Here is a 14,892-nt window from a genome sequence, read left to right as displayed (position 1 = left end):
TTCAATTTTAGGATATCTTGTATTATGAGCAGCTTAAGTCAAATGTGATTCAGCATGACCTTTTAGTGGACAGCCTGATTTACAAAGTAAGTAATCCATTAAATGATTTATGTAGTCATCACAGCAGTACCTTGTTTGCAGGATTTTTGTTTGTTTGTTTTCTTTCTTTTTTTAACAAAGAAAATGTTACGTAGTTTTAGTTTAAGAAGTGTCAGAGTGGTTAGAGTGAATTGTTGTAAACTCTCTCCTTGTTCCTGCAGTGGCTCTTGTGTAAGACATTTGTTTAAACTGTTGAAGGAGCAGTCAGAGAAAACTGTAACTTAATTTTGAGGAATAAATGATTTCAGAAGTAAGATAGCACTTGGGCCCAAATGATTCCATTTCAAGTTTCAATTCTAAATATTTTAATAATCCATTTAATATCATGGTTTTGCATTTTACAATATGGATTATATGCTTAACCATAAGCTTTTTCATTATTAAATGGTGAAACAGTGTCTTCTACCATTGTGTTAAGTCGTTCACCTTCAAACTGCTTCATTTTTTAATTTCAGGATGTAAAGCTAACAGCAAGCAATGATGACTACTATTTTGTATTTGAGGATTATTTATATCAGGTATGTAACTTAATTTTTTTATCAGAGAAACTAGAAAGTGTACTGCTGTGGCAGTATATAGCAGGACCCTCGACAGATGCGTGTTTGCTGCATTATGTGTATCATCCCTTCAGTGTATCAGTGCTGTAAACAAACCTTGTACGTTTGGACAGATTAAGCATGACATGCTTCTAAAGGACCCTCAATCATCCTTCCGATACAAAAATATGAAGTCAGCTATATTCTTTCTTTTTCTAGCTTTTTAACAGTAAAAATGATTAACAGGAGGTGTGGCACACAGAGATATCAAGAGTTGAGAATTTCCAGTTTAAAAACAAAAATCTTGTTTTACAGCTCTTACTGTGACATACTGAAATAAGCACAAAAGATATTTTATTGACATATTTTTAAACTGAACATATTGGTTCTGTGTAAAGTAATGATGTGTATGGTTATTTCTTCCTCCCATACTAAAGCTACTACTCACAATAGGGAATACAGCTAATTTATACAGAATTATCTTCGTTGCTGCCTGTCAGATACCCTTGAAAAGAAGATTACATTTATGAATTTCCTAATGTGTACTTGATTGCAGTGTCAACATAAATGTCATGCAGCAAACTTCACATTCCCTTGTTTTTTTCAGTTTCATTAGTCACACTTGTTAGGCTAGACTTACTTAATTTTTTTTTTTTAGAGCTACGTGAAACAGTTCTTCTTTGATGGTAGTATGTAAAACTGCCATTAATACGGAGAACCAACAAAAGCAAAAACTATCCTTGATATTGTTTAGTCCAGATGAGTAAAAAAATGTGTAACAATTTAAACATGGTATTCAATCATGTCTACATATGATATTTTTAACAGTGATTGTTTAAACATTAACATTAAAAATCACAACCTCAAAAAATTATAGTTATTTTACTTAAAATAGTTACAAAGGTAACATCTGCATCTGATTTTTTTTAAAAATAATTACAATTAAAAAAAAATAACTTCACAGTGACAACTCAGCATTGATCTATATCCAATAGTTTATCAAACATTTCTGAACTTAACAAGGGATTGTGTCATTATTCTTACAGCAGTATCATTTCTGTGAATGAGAAAAATAACATAGAAATAAACAAACTTGTACAATACTTTGTATCAGATGTTCTTGTTTTAATACTTGAATCTTACATCCCTCATAACTAATATGTGCAGAGAGCCTCCCCCAGAAGTTTCAGTGTAGGCAGAACTTGTGTTTGGGTTGGAGTCTACTTCTTATAATGTTACATGGTCTTAAAGACTTCCAGATTCTGAAAGTGGGCACTGTAATCCCACTCTGTGGGCAAGGGAGGCCTCAAATAAGGTTACATTCTTTCCCCTACGAGAGGACAGAATTTATGTCCCTTCTAGATTAGTTCCTCTTTCTCTCACCTCAGTTAACATATACAGAGAATTACATTTGCCTGTGTATTGTTATTGTCAGTTGTATTTTGGCAGCTGTGAAAATGACTGTGTATTGCACAAAAATAATATTTAGCTTAAACTGTTCAAGATAAAGAAAGTATTTATTTTTTAAAAGATGTTTGTATCTGACAAGTAATTTTGAGATTCATAAAAGGGAAATTTCTCAAATATGCCTTGCTTTCAAAAAAAAGAGTGGTCGTCAGGTGTCACAGTTTTGCGTGTTTCCTTTCGATAATGCTGATCTCTGGAAAATGTTTGCAATAAATTGTTGAAAGAAAACTCCATTTGTTTTACTCATAAGAAATTATGTAGTAAAACACCATATAAACCATCTCCACATCTTACACCTTGGCCACAGTTTAAGGAAAAACTGTTGAAAGCTGCAAGAACAGCGGGTTTGGTTATTTAAAAGTCAGCAAATTGTAGGTTGTTTTACTTCTGCCCTCTTGTGTCCATTCTGTATAGCACAATCTCTCATTGCATGGAAACAGGGACATTTTGAAGTAAAATAATTATTGTGTTTTTTTCAGTTGTGTATAGGATGAGATTCTTTATTGTTGTGGGTTTTTTTCTTCTAGGAATGCTTTTAATGTTTAATTTTTTACTCAATTGCTATGAACAGTAAATTGTTCCTTTATGTAAGCAATGAAAAATACAGATGTATTTTGTAAAATACAGTATGCATTTCAGAACTTAAGTATATGACATGAACATTCTCACTTGTTCTTTTGGAAAGTACTGAACAGTGCAAGCATTCTGCAAAGCTCATGGGAATGAGACAGGATATGAAGATCAGTCCTCTGGAAATGCATGTATATTAAAATGTAAACTCTTCATTTGCATATGCTCTTACTTGGAGTTCCCTAAATCATAGTAACCAAATGGGAAAATGACCTATTAGACATCAAAGCAGCCAAATGCATGCACTGCTTTTTAATTACACAGCCACGTTAATGACTGAGATTAATGGGAAGGCGGGGAACTAAGCAAAAACTGAAGAGAGTACTTTTGAAACATTACAGAAATGTTCCAACATGCTGATTATTCAGGTGTACATCAGCATGACATGACAGAAGGGAGTAAACTGCTGCTTAGAGGCAAAGAGGAAGATTGGAGGATGTGGATATTTTGCTGACAACAAATGAATGTGAAGATGATATCATAGCAAACTCCAAATGAGTCTGGAAGTTTTAGCAAGACAGTAAATGGAGCTGGTCAATAGCCTTCAACCATATTAGCGTTCTTCAGTAGCATCTTACAAGTGCTAATGAAAGTGGGTGCTTGAATCTCTATTTGGCATTTCTTTGTTGATTGTCAGCTGATTTTTTGATGCTGTCTTCTACAGGTATTACTCTGTTTTTCCCGAGATACTTCAGTATTGGAGCACTTTGCTTACAGCAGTGCTACTCCACCTAAATCGTACATACAAGGTAATAGGAGTTGTTTTAAAAAAGAATACAGTATGTGAATTTCTTTTGTGTTCATTACACCTGTTAGACTGCATTTAAATGAGTATCAATAAAGAACATCGCGCATCTAGATGACATCTTCACAGGTTCTATTACTGCAGTTTAGAAACTGATTGCATTATGCCTAGATTGCAGTGATGTAATTTTATGGTAGTTTTCTGTGTGTAATTATTCATTGTTTTTCCAAAATAAATTAAAACCCCATCTACAACAGTATAGTAGAATCGTGACATCTGTCATCAGCTGGGATAGAAATTTAAATACACATCATTGTCCTCAGCAACTTCAACAGATTTACTAACTGGAAGTGGGGGTAGAGTGTTATCTTCCCAAAGCAGTGAGTTTGGAAGGTGTTTGTAGACAGGAACAGAACACGTTGCTGAAGAATATTAGGATCTGTTACATGGACTGGAAAAGTACAGCTCTACCAAGCGGGCTTACACTGATTTTTTTCATTGCACTGTGTATTCCAGAGTTTTACCCTACCTTTGGATTTATATCTCTCTCTGAGTCTGATTTTTTTTTTTTTTTTGGTAACTTAATAGTCTTAAATTTATCAATTCAGTCCACTTGCCCTCTCAGCCAGCTTCTGCCATGCTTCTGAGCTCTGCTGCCTTGTTTTTTAGATTCTCACCTCCTTTGACTTTACACAGAGGTTCACAATTTTGTCTTTTTCCTTGAACCCTTCAACCATCCAATCCTTTTTTTTTTTTTTTTTTTTTTTAAATATATATATTTCATTTACATTTACCTTCTCCATTACCATTTTCTTCCTTGGTCCCTAGTTCTGGTATATGTAGTCTAGTGGATTGCAAGTACTTTTCTTTAGCATAAACTCTGCACATTTTGTTTTCCATGTGCTGCTACTTGTGTCACTAGAGCCAATGATTATTTTGTGATTATTTTTTTCTTCCTTTCTTATTGCTTTGTAGGTCTTTTCTCTTTCTCTTTGAATGAATTAAGCAGTCTACTTTACCTACTGCCAGAAACTAGCAAGGGGCTCACCTGAGAGCAGAACAGCAGTGGGTTCTGGGTCTCATTTCAGGCACAGAGCCACAGCAGCCCAGAAACACTACTATTCTATTTATTCCAAATCAAATCTGAAGAATGAAGTTGCTGAAATCTAAGTCTTTGCTGAGCATGTGCAGCGTATATCTGCAACGCTCGTAGGTCCTATTTTTGGCTAATTTTCCAAGAGAAATGTTTCATGCTAAAAATAATCACCTTCCAGTTTACAACTCCCAGCTACAGGGCAAGCAAACAATTGAAAGGAAAAGTAAAATTACTTCGTGGTTTAGTGAAACAATTGATTTCTGTAATTGGAAAATACTGGATTTTGTTTTCATGTTTAGGGGGCAAGAGCTTCACAGATTAATTCTGAATTTAATTCGGTCAATTTGTTCTATAGGAAAATATTTAAGTCCAAATTAATTCAAACCTGGCAAAAGTTTTTGTGCTGTAGAAAGTTCCTTCTGCATAGAAAGAACAAAATGCACAGAGTTCTGCAGGACCTGTGAATATCCTATAAATTTTCACATAAATTACTATAGTTGAATTTCTCATTTTAAAGCAGAGAAATAATGAAACATTTTTAAGTAATTGTAAAATGCTTAAAAACCTTCTTTATAGTGCTAAATAAACTGTGAAAATTTTTATAGCAGATTTAAAATGAGAAAGTCATGTAGTTACAATACTGTTGACTAATGTGCGATGTTCATTTTGCAGGGAAGAGAAAACTGGCAGGTTTAATCTGTGTAGTCAACGTTTGTCTTGACTTAATTAGTCTTTTATATCCAATAAATCACTTTTTTTTTCTTTTGATTTATCACAGATGTACCATGCATCGTTCTCTCTGTTGAAGACTTAATGAAGTCCTAAATATTTTTTTATCTGGTGTTCTTCTGCCTTTTAAAGTGACTTTCCTGTCCCTAAGTCAGCTTACCACAGCATGACAAACTTTTTTCTCTAACTTCACTGTCTTCAAGGACTGCAGCAAACACTTTTAGATCGCCTTAATATTACACCCCAATCAAAATTCTTCTTTTTTTCCCTTGTTTATCAACCTGCCTTGTTAGTGCTGCATTTTTGTTTTACATTTGAGAGTGTATCTGTCGTATTGCATTGCTTATATGCTTTTGGACAATATCAAATGATCAATAACACTTGTAGTTACAATTTTTATAACTGTCAAATCTATTTTTTAACTTATATCTTTACACCTTTTAACAGTTGTATTGCATTTTAATTGTTGTTTCATGATTCACAGGAAAAGTTGGAATAGAAGAGTTTGCTGTTTTCTATCCACCAAACGGTAAGAATGATACTATTGCCTCCTAGCGGTAGATTGGAAAGGTACAGGATATGTTTTTCTTCAAATACATGTTAACCTCTTTTTCTATTTCAAAGTGTGTTTTACTGTTATTCTGCCAAATTCATTAATTTAAAGGATTACGTTGGACTGAAGCTAATGCAGAAGCATATTCGGCCTGTTGTCAGTAGTGACATGAAGTTTGTCTGTATGTGTAGGAAAGAGGGAAAGCAACTTCTGGTGCAGCAGCTTGTACTCCAGTGACAGAGGATCTTCCACTTAGAGGATCTGAAAGATACATCCTGGTCCCCAGCTTTTCAATGCTCTGCACACCATGTTTGAAAGTTTCTTTTCCTTTCGAAATTAGTGTTCATTTTAGAAATTCAGATCTAACAAATCTATACAACTTTAAATCAGTATCACTGCAGTTGTTACATCAGTTGTTAATTTTTTTTCCAGCTCTTATTTTGATCATTTCAGTCCTGATCTGTTGAAACCCTATTTCTGTACCACATTTAAAATTCAAGCTGTTGCTTTCAAGGCCTCACATCACCAATCTTATATCCTTATTTCTGACCTTACCTTCTGTGCCTTCTCTGTCCCAGTGATGTCAGTGATAACATGTTTGTTTGTGCTCCCCTTTCTTCCATTTTTGCCTCCACATTTCTTTGCAGCTTTATAGCCATGAAGGTCCTTATGACCTCTTGTCAAAACAGTTCCCTCTCATTGGTCCTATGGAAAATTAATGAATGGGAGCTGAGATCAGTTGCAAAGGAGGAGAGAACTATCATGCAACTGCCAAGTCCTCTAAAAGTTTTGTCTGAGTACTATATAAGTTACTGGAAGTCTTGGCCTTTTTTTTTTTTTTTTTTTTCCAGCTCCCTCCTTGTCACTGCATGACATTTACTGGTTGTCATTTAACTGAAATTAGGTTCTGATTTCATCAGAGCTTATGCTTAGTAACTTCATGGAAACAGCTTTACATGGCTTTCTAGGAACTATAGCATGTGTTACGGCACACCGTTGGTGGTAGTGAAGTAAATTATCTAATTTATCTAATATCTAAGTATTATTACCTAATATTTAGATACAAGCTAGAGATCTAAGACTCTGGGTGCTATAACAAAGAGATATTTTATCCCTGTAGTGGGCAGAATACAATTTAGAAATGGGAGGAAAATACCTTTATAGCATGGATAAACATACATTTCTAGCATGGATAAAAAAATAATTTAGAAGAATAGTAAAAGAAGTCTTTGTTTTTTAGGTGTCATCCCATTTCATGGCTTTTCTATGTATGGTAAGTGTGATTCTTAACAATTGGGGATTTCTTTTTATTGTATCATATTTTAAGGCTGTATGTAATTTTCTGTAAGTATATTGCTCTCTCTATTCTATTTTTGTGTATATAAAAGCTGTTGTATGTGATTCTTCCAAGCTGCTTCTACTTCCTCACATTACAGTTTTATATCATATGCTGTTTGAGAGCTAATCACTGAGCTGTTGGCCTCAAAAGTTTGCAGAGTTCTCTTTTTCTCATGCTTTATGTCTTCTAGGTAGACCAATTTATCTGTCAGTCTTAAAAAGCATGAATTATGTGAAAGGCCTGCTGCTGTATTTGTCTTCTAATAGGATTTAAAGGACTGTTAAGTGATAGGTTAGCTGCTGCTGCTCTGCACAGAAGACAGCTTGATTATCAACAAGACTTCCAGGAAGAGAGCAGAAAAACCCCCAGTTCTCAGATGTAACAAGGCATCAAGGCATGTTACGTAGCAGATGTACTGCAGAGAGGTGCTCAGACACCATGAGAGTATGTGCTACAGGTTTCCAGAGCTGGTGGTGGTGGTGATGGTTTGTTTGTTTTTGGGGGGGGCGGTGCGGTGCGGATGATATAACAATGGTATTTGGGCAAGCAGAGTTCAAGACTATCCAGACTATCTTTAAAATGCCATGTTTAGCTACTAATAAAATTTAATGATTCCACTCCTTTAACTATCAGAGATAAAAGGCAATTTAAGTATGAAATAGAAATTTGGACCTGAATGGGGAATGTCTTCTGAAGTAAGAAGCAGCTTGGTTATACACTTCTCAAGTGTTCACTAGGAGGCTTTCAATTTCTTCCATGAGAAACTGCTTTTCAAAATGTTTGGATTTGACTCTGCCCTTTAGAACAGCGATATGAAACTGGGTGGGAGCCTCTTCCCTCCCTCCTTTCCCCTTTTACTTGGAAAGGGCACAAAATAGACAGGGTGTGAGAAGGAGAGAGACTAAAAAGGCAGGCAGCAGAAACACTGTAGTATGACTCCAAGCTGTGTGTGCAGCAGCTGGGGCCACGCAGCCGCTCCAGGTGGAACTACCTGGGAGCTGATGTAAATGTTGTATACTTTTGCATGTTTGCACACACAGTCTCATACAGTGCCACCTGTCAGGCACTGTTCTCATATCCTCCTGGCCTTTATGTACAAAAGCACTTTGCCAACTCTTTCACCTCAGTCTTCAATCCCTACACATACACACCAGTGAAACCCTCTGCTTTTCTCAACCCAATGTAAATACATATTTCTTTGAACATCCCACTTTGCCTTAGTGCTGCCACCTTTCATACACAAGCACCATTATTTCCTAGTAAGCCATCTTCTCTGATTTATATATGTAAAAGAATGAATTCACACATGCAGGTTCTAAGTATTTTAGGTTCTTGAAATATTAAAAACTGTGTGCTAGAATACATTGTATTCCCTTGCTTAACTTTGTACTTCAAATGGTAGATTATTTTAACAATCTTTGAATAGTTTCTATAGCATAAGTTTTGTAAATTGTGCTGATATATATTATATGGTTTTCACCATACTTCATGCCTCTAACCATTGAATTCTTTTCGCAGTTTACAACGTTGTGTCAATTATAATTCTTTTATCCTTTCAGTTGCTCCACTTTGTTTTCTGTACCATGAACCTTCCAAATTGTATCAGATATTCCGTGAGATGTATGTGCGTTTTTTCTTCAGACTCCATTCCATCTCTTCTCATCCCTCTGTAAGTTCATTAGGAATTAAAATCCAGTCACTTAATATTCTCTTTGCTATTGAACAATATTATTACCGTTGCATAATTTTCCTCTATGATTGAAATATATCCTTATAATGTAATAAAATATTTCAGGCAAGCTTGAGAAGGACGTTGGATATCTTTTTCTATCTCGATTTCAGTCGTTGCTACAGAACAGAATGCACTTTATGAAATCATGTATTTTGCTTAATAGGCTTCTTAATTCAAGCTGTTATGTAAATACATATTCTGTCCTGTTTTAATTGATGACATGCAATTACTCACTTAAGTGCTTTCTAGCGTAGATGGGCTAAAGGTAGTCAAAGGTACACAAATATCTTTTCAGTGAAATCATGTTAATGTCTCTTTCTTTAACTCAACCATCTTTGAGTGAAAGCATATGCTTTTTGTCATTATTAGATATTGGAGATAAATTTAAATAACTTGATTACATTTACAGCCAGCTGTTTTAACTGTAAGACAGTTGTAGAAGTTTTTGCTTATCTTCTATTTTTTAAGAGTAGAACATAGTAGATGTTTTTCTCTTCTCCCTCACAAAAGGCTGAATAGTTATTTCTCAAAGCATTTCCTGGTTAAAAGAAAATCCTTTCCTTATATTTAATATACTGTTTCGAGGCTGGCCATCGTGCTTTCAGTCATTAATAGTGGGGAAAATGGTTGGACAAGAATCTATTACCTTTCATGGTAATTTCTTAAAGAAATTTTAAAATGTGTTTTTATTAAACTTATTTATACCTATCCCCATTGCTGTTCATTTCTGTTATCAGAGAGACTACTCCTCACATCCTCCATTTTTTTGTGCATGTGTATCATAAAAGTGGAAATATTTCAAATAGGACATTCAAAATAGATCCTGGCACGCAGCTGAGAGCTGAAAGGGGCTATCAGAACATACAACATTGCTAATATACACATAAAATTTTAGTTTTAGTGACTGAAGACATTAGAGTTGCTCATGCCATGCTTACCTGAACTGTATATTGTATCATTAGTAGTGTTTTATTTCTTGAATTAAAAATTCATGCATACTTATGTGCCCGTACTGTTTTTTCAGATTTGACAGCATGAGTGTTAGTATTCAGGATATGATCTTGTTTCATTAGGGCATTGTGTCATTGTGTTTGCTGTTTGAGACTCTTCTACAAACTCATCTGCCTCAGCTCTTTTATCACCTTCGAGAAATTGGGGCTCAGCCGTAAGTACATCTTAGTAACTTGATATAAATGTTTTGGATTAATTGTCATTAAGATGCTGCTTGTCCTGTTGTATTTTAATTTAAAAACCATGAAAAATTATTCCAAACTGCAGGCATGAATGTGCTGATTTTCCTTGAAAGTAATTTGGAGTTCTTTGTCTAACATGCATACACGTACATTGTGCATTTCCTTCAGTATGTTCTATGAAAAAGAAAGGGTAATTGCTCTGTGTTTATATGAGAAATAGTAGGTGTTATTAGATTAGGTTTCAATAATTCACATGAGATCTGATTGAACTAAGGGAAGAGTAGCATATTTTTATTTTTATTTACATTGTGATATGCTCATTAGGGCAGAAGCTATTGAAGGAAGAGGAGAGAGTAGGTGGTTGTCATTCTCTGTAGTATATTCATGGCACCAAATGCAACAGAACATGAAAATCTTACTGTTACAATTAATATTCATAATAGTAGCAGAAACTGATGAAACATTTGGGGTGATAAAAGCTGAGGATCATTCTAATTTTATTGTTTGGTCAGAATATTTTGGTGATAGAGGATTTGTCTAATCATGGGAGAGAGGAAGATCTAACTACTACTATTTATTGCTTGTTTGCAGACTACGAATTTCATTTAAATGGATGGTACGAGCATTTTCTGGTTATTTAGCTACAGATCAGCTCTTGCTCCTGTGGGACAGAATCTTAGGGTACAACTCCCTAGAAATTCTTGCTGGTAAGGGAATTATTTTTACAAAATATGGTAAGTCCATGTAGATGTAAGGCAAATACATGTTAGCTCAGTCTATTTTGTGACAAGAAAACTTAGTCGTTCTTTGAATGCTGAAAGCAGATTATATGCAAGTCAAAGAGAATACCTTTTAGAAATTGTATAAATACCACACCTCTAACAAAAACATGAAGTGATTTTTTAATATATTTCTTTTTTATAATTGTTTTCTGTGATAGCAGTCCAAAAGTAGTGCTCTGAACAGAGCATAAGATGTTCTCCTACCTTCAGTGGTAATACTTGATGTGGCAATGATAAGATTTGAATTCATCACCTTTCACAAAATACAGCATTAATCTTATGGGAAGTACGTCTTCAGTACTTAGCACAACTGAGAGTTGTCCTGATTTGCTGTAATTCTTTTTTAAAACCTTGTGTTTTATGAGACATTGAAAGTTCTCTACTTTATAAAGGAAACTCTGTCCTATGATTTGTGCAAGGTAGAGGCTTCTAAGGAAGTTATACGTATCTTCAGTTGGATCACAATTAAAAGAATATGAATAAAAGAGAAGTTTTAGTTCCATTTGTAAGAGACAGCTATGTAGATATGTATACCTATATAAGAGATTACAAAATTAATTAACATTTTTTCAAGTTATATAGTGTTCACAATTAGAATTGTTGTCATTTAAATAAATCTGAATTATTGGCTTAGAAATGAAATAATTGTAAATCACCTTGTTCCTTGCAATTGAAAGTGACTCATCTTAAACACAAGCATTTTTACGCAAACTTTTCTGAAAGGATGTTTGTTGTCCTATCAGTTTTAGTGAATAGCCAAAGAAACTCAGACATTGAAATTCACTGTATATTATTATTCAAAATCAAACTAATTCTTCTGGGGAGAGAAGACTGGTATTTTAGATCAAGATGAATAGATTAATCCTAACCACTAATTAATAGGTCATCCACTTAAATATTGGGTTGTTGGCTTTTTTTTTCCTTCCAGTCCTGGCAGCTGCTGTATTTGCTTTCCGAGCAGTCAACCTGATGGAGGTGACATCATTGGCTGCAGCTGAAGTAAGGATAAGTTTCACTTTGAGGAGATTGAAATAGTTTCTGATGCTTTGCCAGCCACAGTAACCTAAGCCTCACATGGCACGTGGTACATAGTGCAAATGTTTCTGCCTGAATTCTTATCTTAGATAAAAACTAGATAAATTTTGAACATGCAGTACATAATATTACTTCTCTGGAGTAAATCGAAGTAGAAGTATATTTGTTACAAAAATGCAGAGTTATCAAGCTGTGTTGCGTAATTAGTGCTTTTTTTCTATTTTATTCTCAAAATATGGTAGTGCGATATATGGTTTTTAAAACTATTGTGGAGGTTTGTACTTTTTTTCTCAGTATATTTTACTGTAGCTACTTCTGTGCTTTTTAATATTACAAAGATTTAACAAAGTAAATTTTCTTAATATTGAATCTGAAAATTCATTGCAAGTAGTATCATTGTACAGATAGGAAATGGGAAAAAAACCCACTCATTAAGATGAAGTTTATTATTGTTTATCCATACTAGTTTGTTTTTAATATATTTTTTCCCAAAAATCTTGTAATATATATATATATATATTTTAACTTTGAGAGATTGTGATTGTTTCGATTTTTTATGTTTTGGTTTTTTAAACATACTTCTTCAGAAGACATTGACTCTTTGAGTCATTACGTTGGACTGGCTTCACAAGTACTAGCCAAGCCACAGGATGAGGATTCTTAATTCCCAATTATTTTTAGAAGCAAGTTGAAATGTTAGACTGCTTGATGCCCTATATACTTCAAGTAAGACTAAAGGCTAAAATAAAGTTACTTCATTTTATATACGTAAACGTATACTTTTTCTTTGAAGTGTTAGGATGAAAAATAAGTCAAGAGAAGTTTTTGACACACTGAAGTAAACCAGTGTAAATTGTTTCTAGTCAGATCTGAAACTAACTATTGTTATGAGTCAGTGTTGAATCTTTTTCTGACTACTTTAGCTGCTTTAAAGAAATGTGATTCAAATATCAAGTTTAACAAGCCTTTTGGGTTGTTTTCCTAGGCTGTTCTTGCTGACCTTTCAACCCTGAAGGTTATGCCACTTCTTCAAATCTTCTTGTTTGCTACTGTTACCTGATCTGCTTCAACAATACTGATATCGCATTTCCAGCCTCTTATAAGAAGCTAATGATCAACTATGCAATGTCTGCATAAAACCAAAATTAAACTGTATGTACAATATTCATTTAGAAATCTTAATAGAATTTTCTAACTGAAAACAGTAACTTCACACGTGAATTGTGTGTAGTGCATGCTGCTGACTTTCACTGCAACAATGGTTATTACTTGTACATTAAGAATGACAGCTTGTGCAAACAAATGATTATGAATCAGTGTCTAAAATGCATGTAATATGTAATAAATAATGTAATTCTTCACTTGAGTGTTGTAATATTAATGTCAGAATTATAAAAGCTCTCTTTTAATCTTAAATAACTTTTTTGAGCTCACAGCTTGGAGTATATCAGATCTGATACCATACATTGAGAAATTGAAGATACTTTAATTTTTCTTTCAGGCGTCTTCTAAACTCTTTCCCAGAGTCTCATCAAAGTCCCCATGTTGTAAAATATGTTCCCCTGTAGAAGGCTTGAGCATAGCTTCCTTCTGAACTTGTTGAAGGCAGTCCATGCATGAGCCAAAATATTCTCCTGAGTATGATGCCAAGAGTTCTTTCACAGTACCCCACACCCTTTTTAGGAGGGCAGCGTTATGCCTTTGCCAGTTTTCCAGCCTTGGTGATTCAACAGCTCAGGCTGCAGCTCAGAATCCAAACTCATATCAATGTGTGACGGATTTTCACTACACTGTCAGGCTGACTTGTTGTCTGTTAGCAAGTATACAATTTTTGAGGTCTTCCAGTTTTTTTCCATTGTCTTGTTTAATACTAAAGAGGAAATGACTAACGTGATTTGATTGAGCATATCTTAATATGTGGAAAAGATCAAAGTCAAAAGGACGTAAGGGGTTATATAGCCACTGAGTTTGCCATGGGACTTCTGTCTTCATCTAAGTTACGTAAGATGTGTTACTTTCAGAGTGACCTATTGATTTCCATGGAAATGACAACAGACATAAAGAGCACAATAACATTATTTGATAGAGCAAATTTTTGGCTACAAAGCACTGTTTTTCTACATAGTTACCACCGTTAGCTATGCATTTTCACCAGCAATGAATAAGAGCCTGCATACCATGCTCATAAAAACCTGCACCAGTGGAGGTGACCTGCTGTCACCACTGCTGAAATGTACCACCAACACCTCCCTGTATTTTCATCCGCTGTTTGTTCTCCATAAACATTCAACAAGTGTCAATGAATGTCAGTGGGTGCCGTTTTTTCCACGTGGAGGAATTCAGTGACACACTGGTGGAATTCATGGAGGAATTCAATGACACACTTCATATGCACTTCTGTGTAGAATGCCATTTTGTCAGACTGCCCCTCTGCTGCCATCTGTTGCATGGCAATGAAATATAACAGAATATTTGTGGTAAGATTCAACTTCTGCTGCCCTACCACCAACATCTGCCTTTGACATCATGGGCTGACATCATAAAATAGGAGGCATTATTTTCAGAGCAGCCCATGTACATATATGTATTTGTCATTTGTGATACGTATTGAATGTGTGACAGTGAAATAGAAATCTTATCATTTGTTCAGCAGTTACCTGAAAAGTGGTCTTAGCCATAGTCTCACCTTAGTTTGAGCTTTATGTCTGTAGTTCTAATTATGTCTATCCGTATAATACAGGAAGAAACCAACTCAAGTTTTATAGATTGCTAGTATATTTATAAGGCTAATTTTAATAAAAGTAAAGCTTTGGATTCAGCACAATCACTGCTTATGAAGTGAGGTATTTAATAGGTTTGACATTGAATGAGTTGAAATTTTCTTCTGGATGACAAAATATATATTTTCATTAATATTTGACATAAGTGGTTTAACATTTTTACCAGAGGCTTTTCT

The 14,892-nt window shown here is 34.5% G+C and overlaps 1 protein-coding gene across 2 annotated transcripts in view; it reads left to right on the top strand.

Annotated features, from left to right (window-relative positions):
* The window catches only part of TBC1D19 (TBC1 domain family member 19), a 45,153-nt gene extending 31,864 nt beyond the window's left edge, over nt 1-13,289 (top strand). Inside the window, exons 12-21 of one of the 2 annotated variants that reach the window (XM_031588448.2) lie at nt 12-86; nt 555-617; nt 3,397-3,481; nt 5,787-5,831; nt 7,096-7,128; nt 8,754-8,863; nt 10,000-10,091; nt 10,711-10,826; nt 11,830-11,900; nt 12,922-13,289. In XM_031588448.2, coding sequence (XP_031444308.1) covers nt 12-86; nt 555-617; nt 3,397-3,481; nt 5,787-5,831; nt 7,096-7,128; nt 8,754-8,863; nt 10,000-10,091; nt 10,711-10,826; nt 11,830-11,900; nt 12,922-12,996 — 765 coding nt within the window. In that variant the 3' untranslated portion in view covers nt 12,997-13,289. Of the gene's footprint in view, nt 1-11; nt 87-554; nt 618-3,396; nt 3,482-5,786; nt 5,832-7,095; nt 7,129-8,753; nt 8,864-9,999; nt 10,092-10,710; nt 10,854-11,829; nt 11,901-12,921 lie in introns of both variants that reach the window. The other variant, XM_090139584.1, reaches the window with a different exon arrangement.
* Nucleotides 13,290-14,892: the final 1,603 nt, after the last annotated feature.

The sequence above is a fragment of the Phasianus colchicus genome, chromosome 4 (assembly GCF_987193195.1).
Source record: "Phasianus colchicus chromosome 4, bPhaCol1.hap1.1, whole genome shotgun sequence".
In the NCBI taxonomy this organism is placed as follows: Eukaryota; Metazoa; Chordata; class Aves; order Galliformes; family Phasianidae; genus Phasianus; species Phasianus colchicus.
This window is presented reverse-complemented; position numbering and strand designations above follow the sequence as displayed.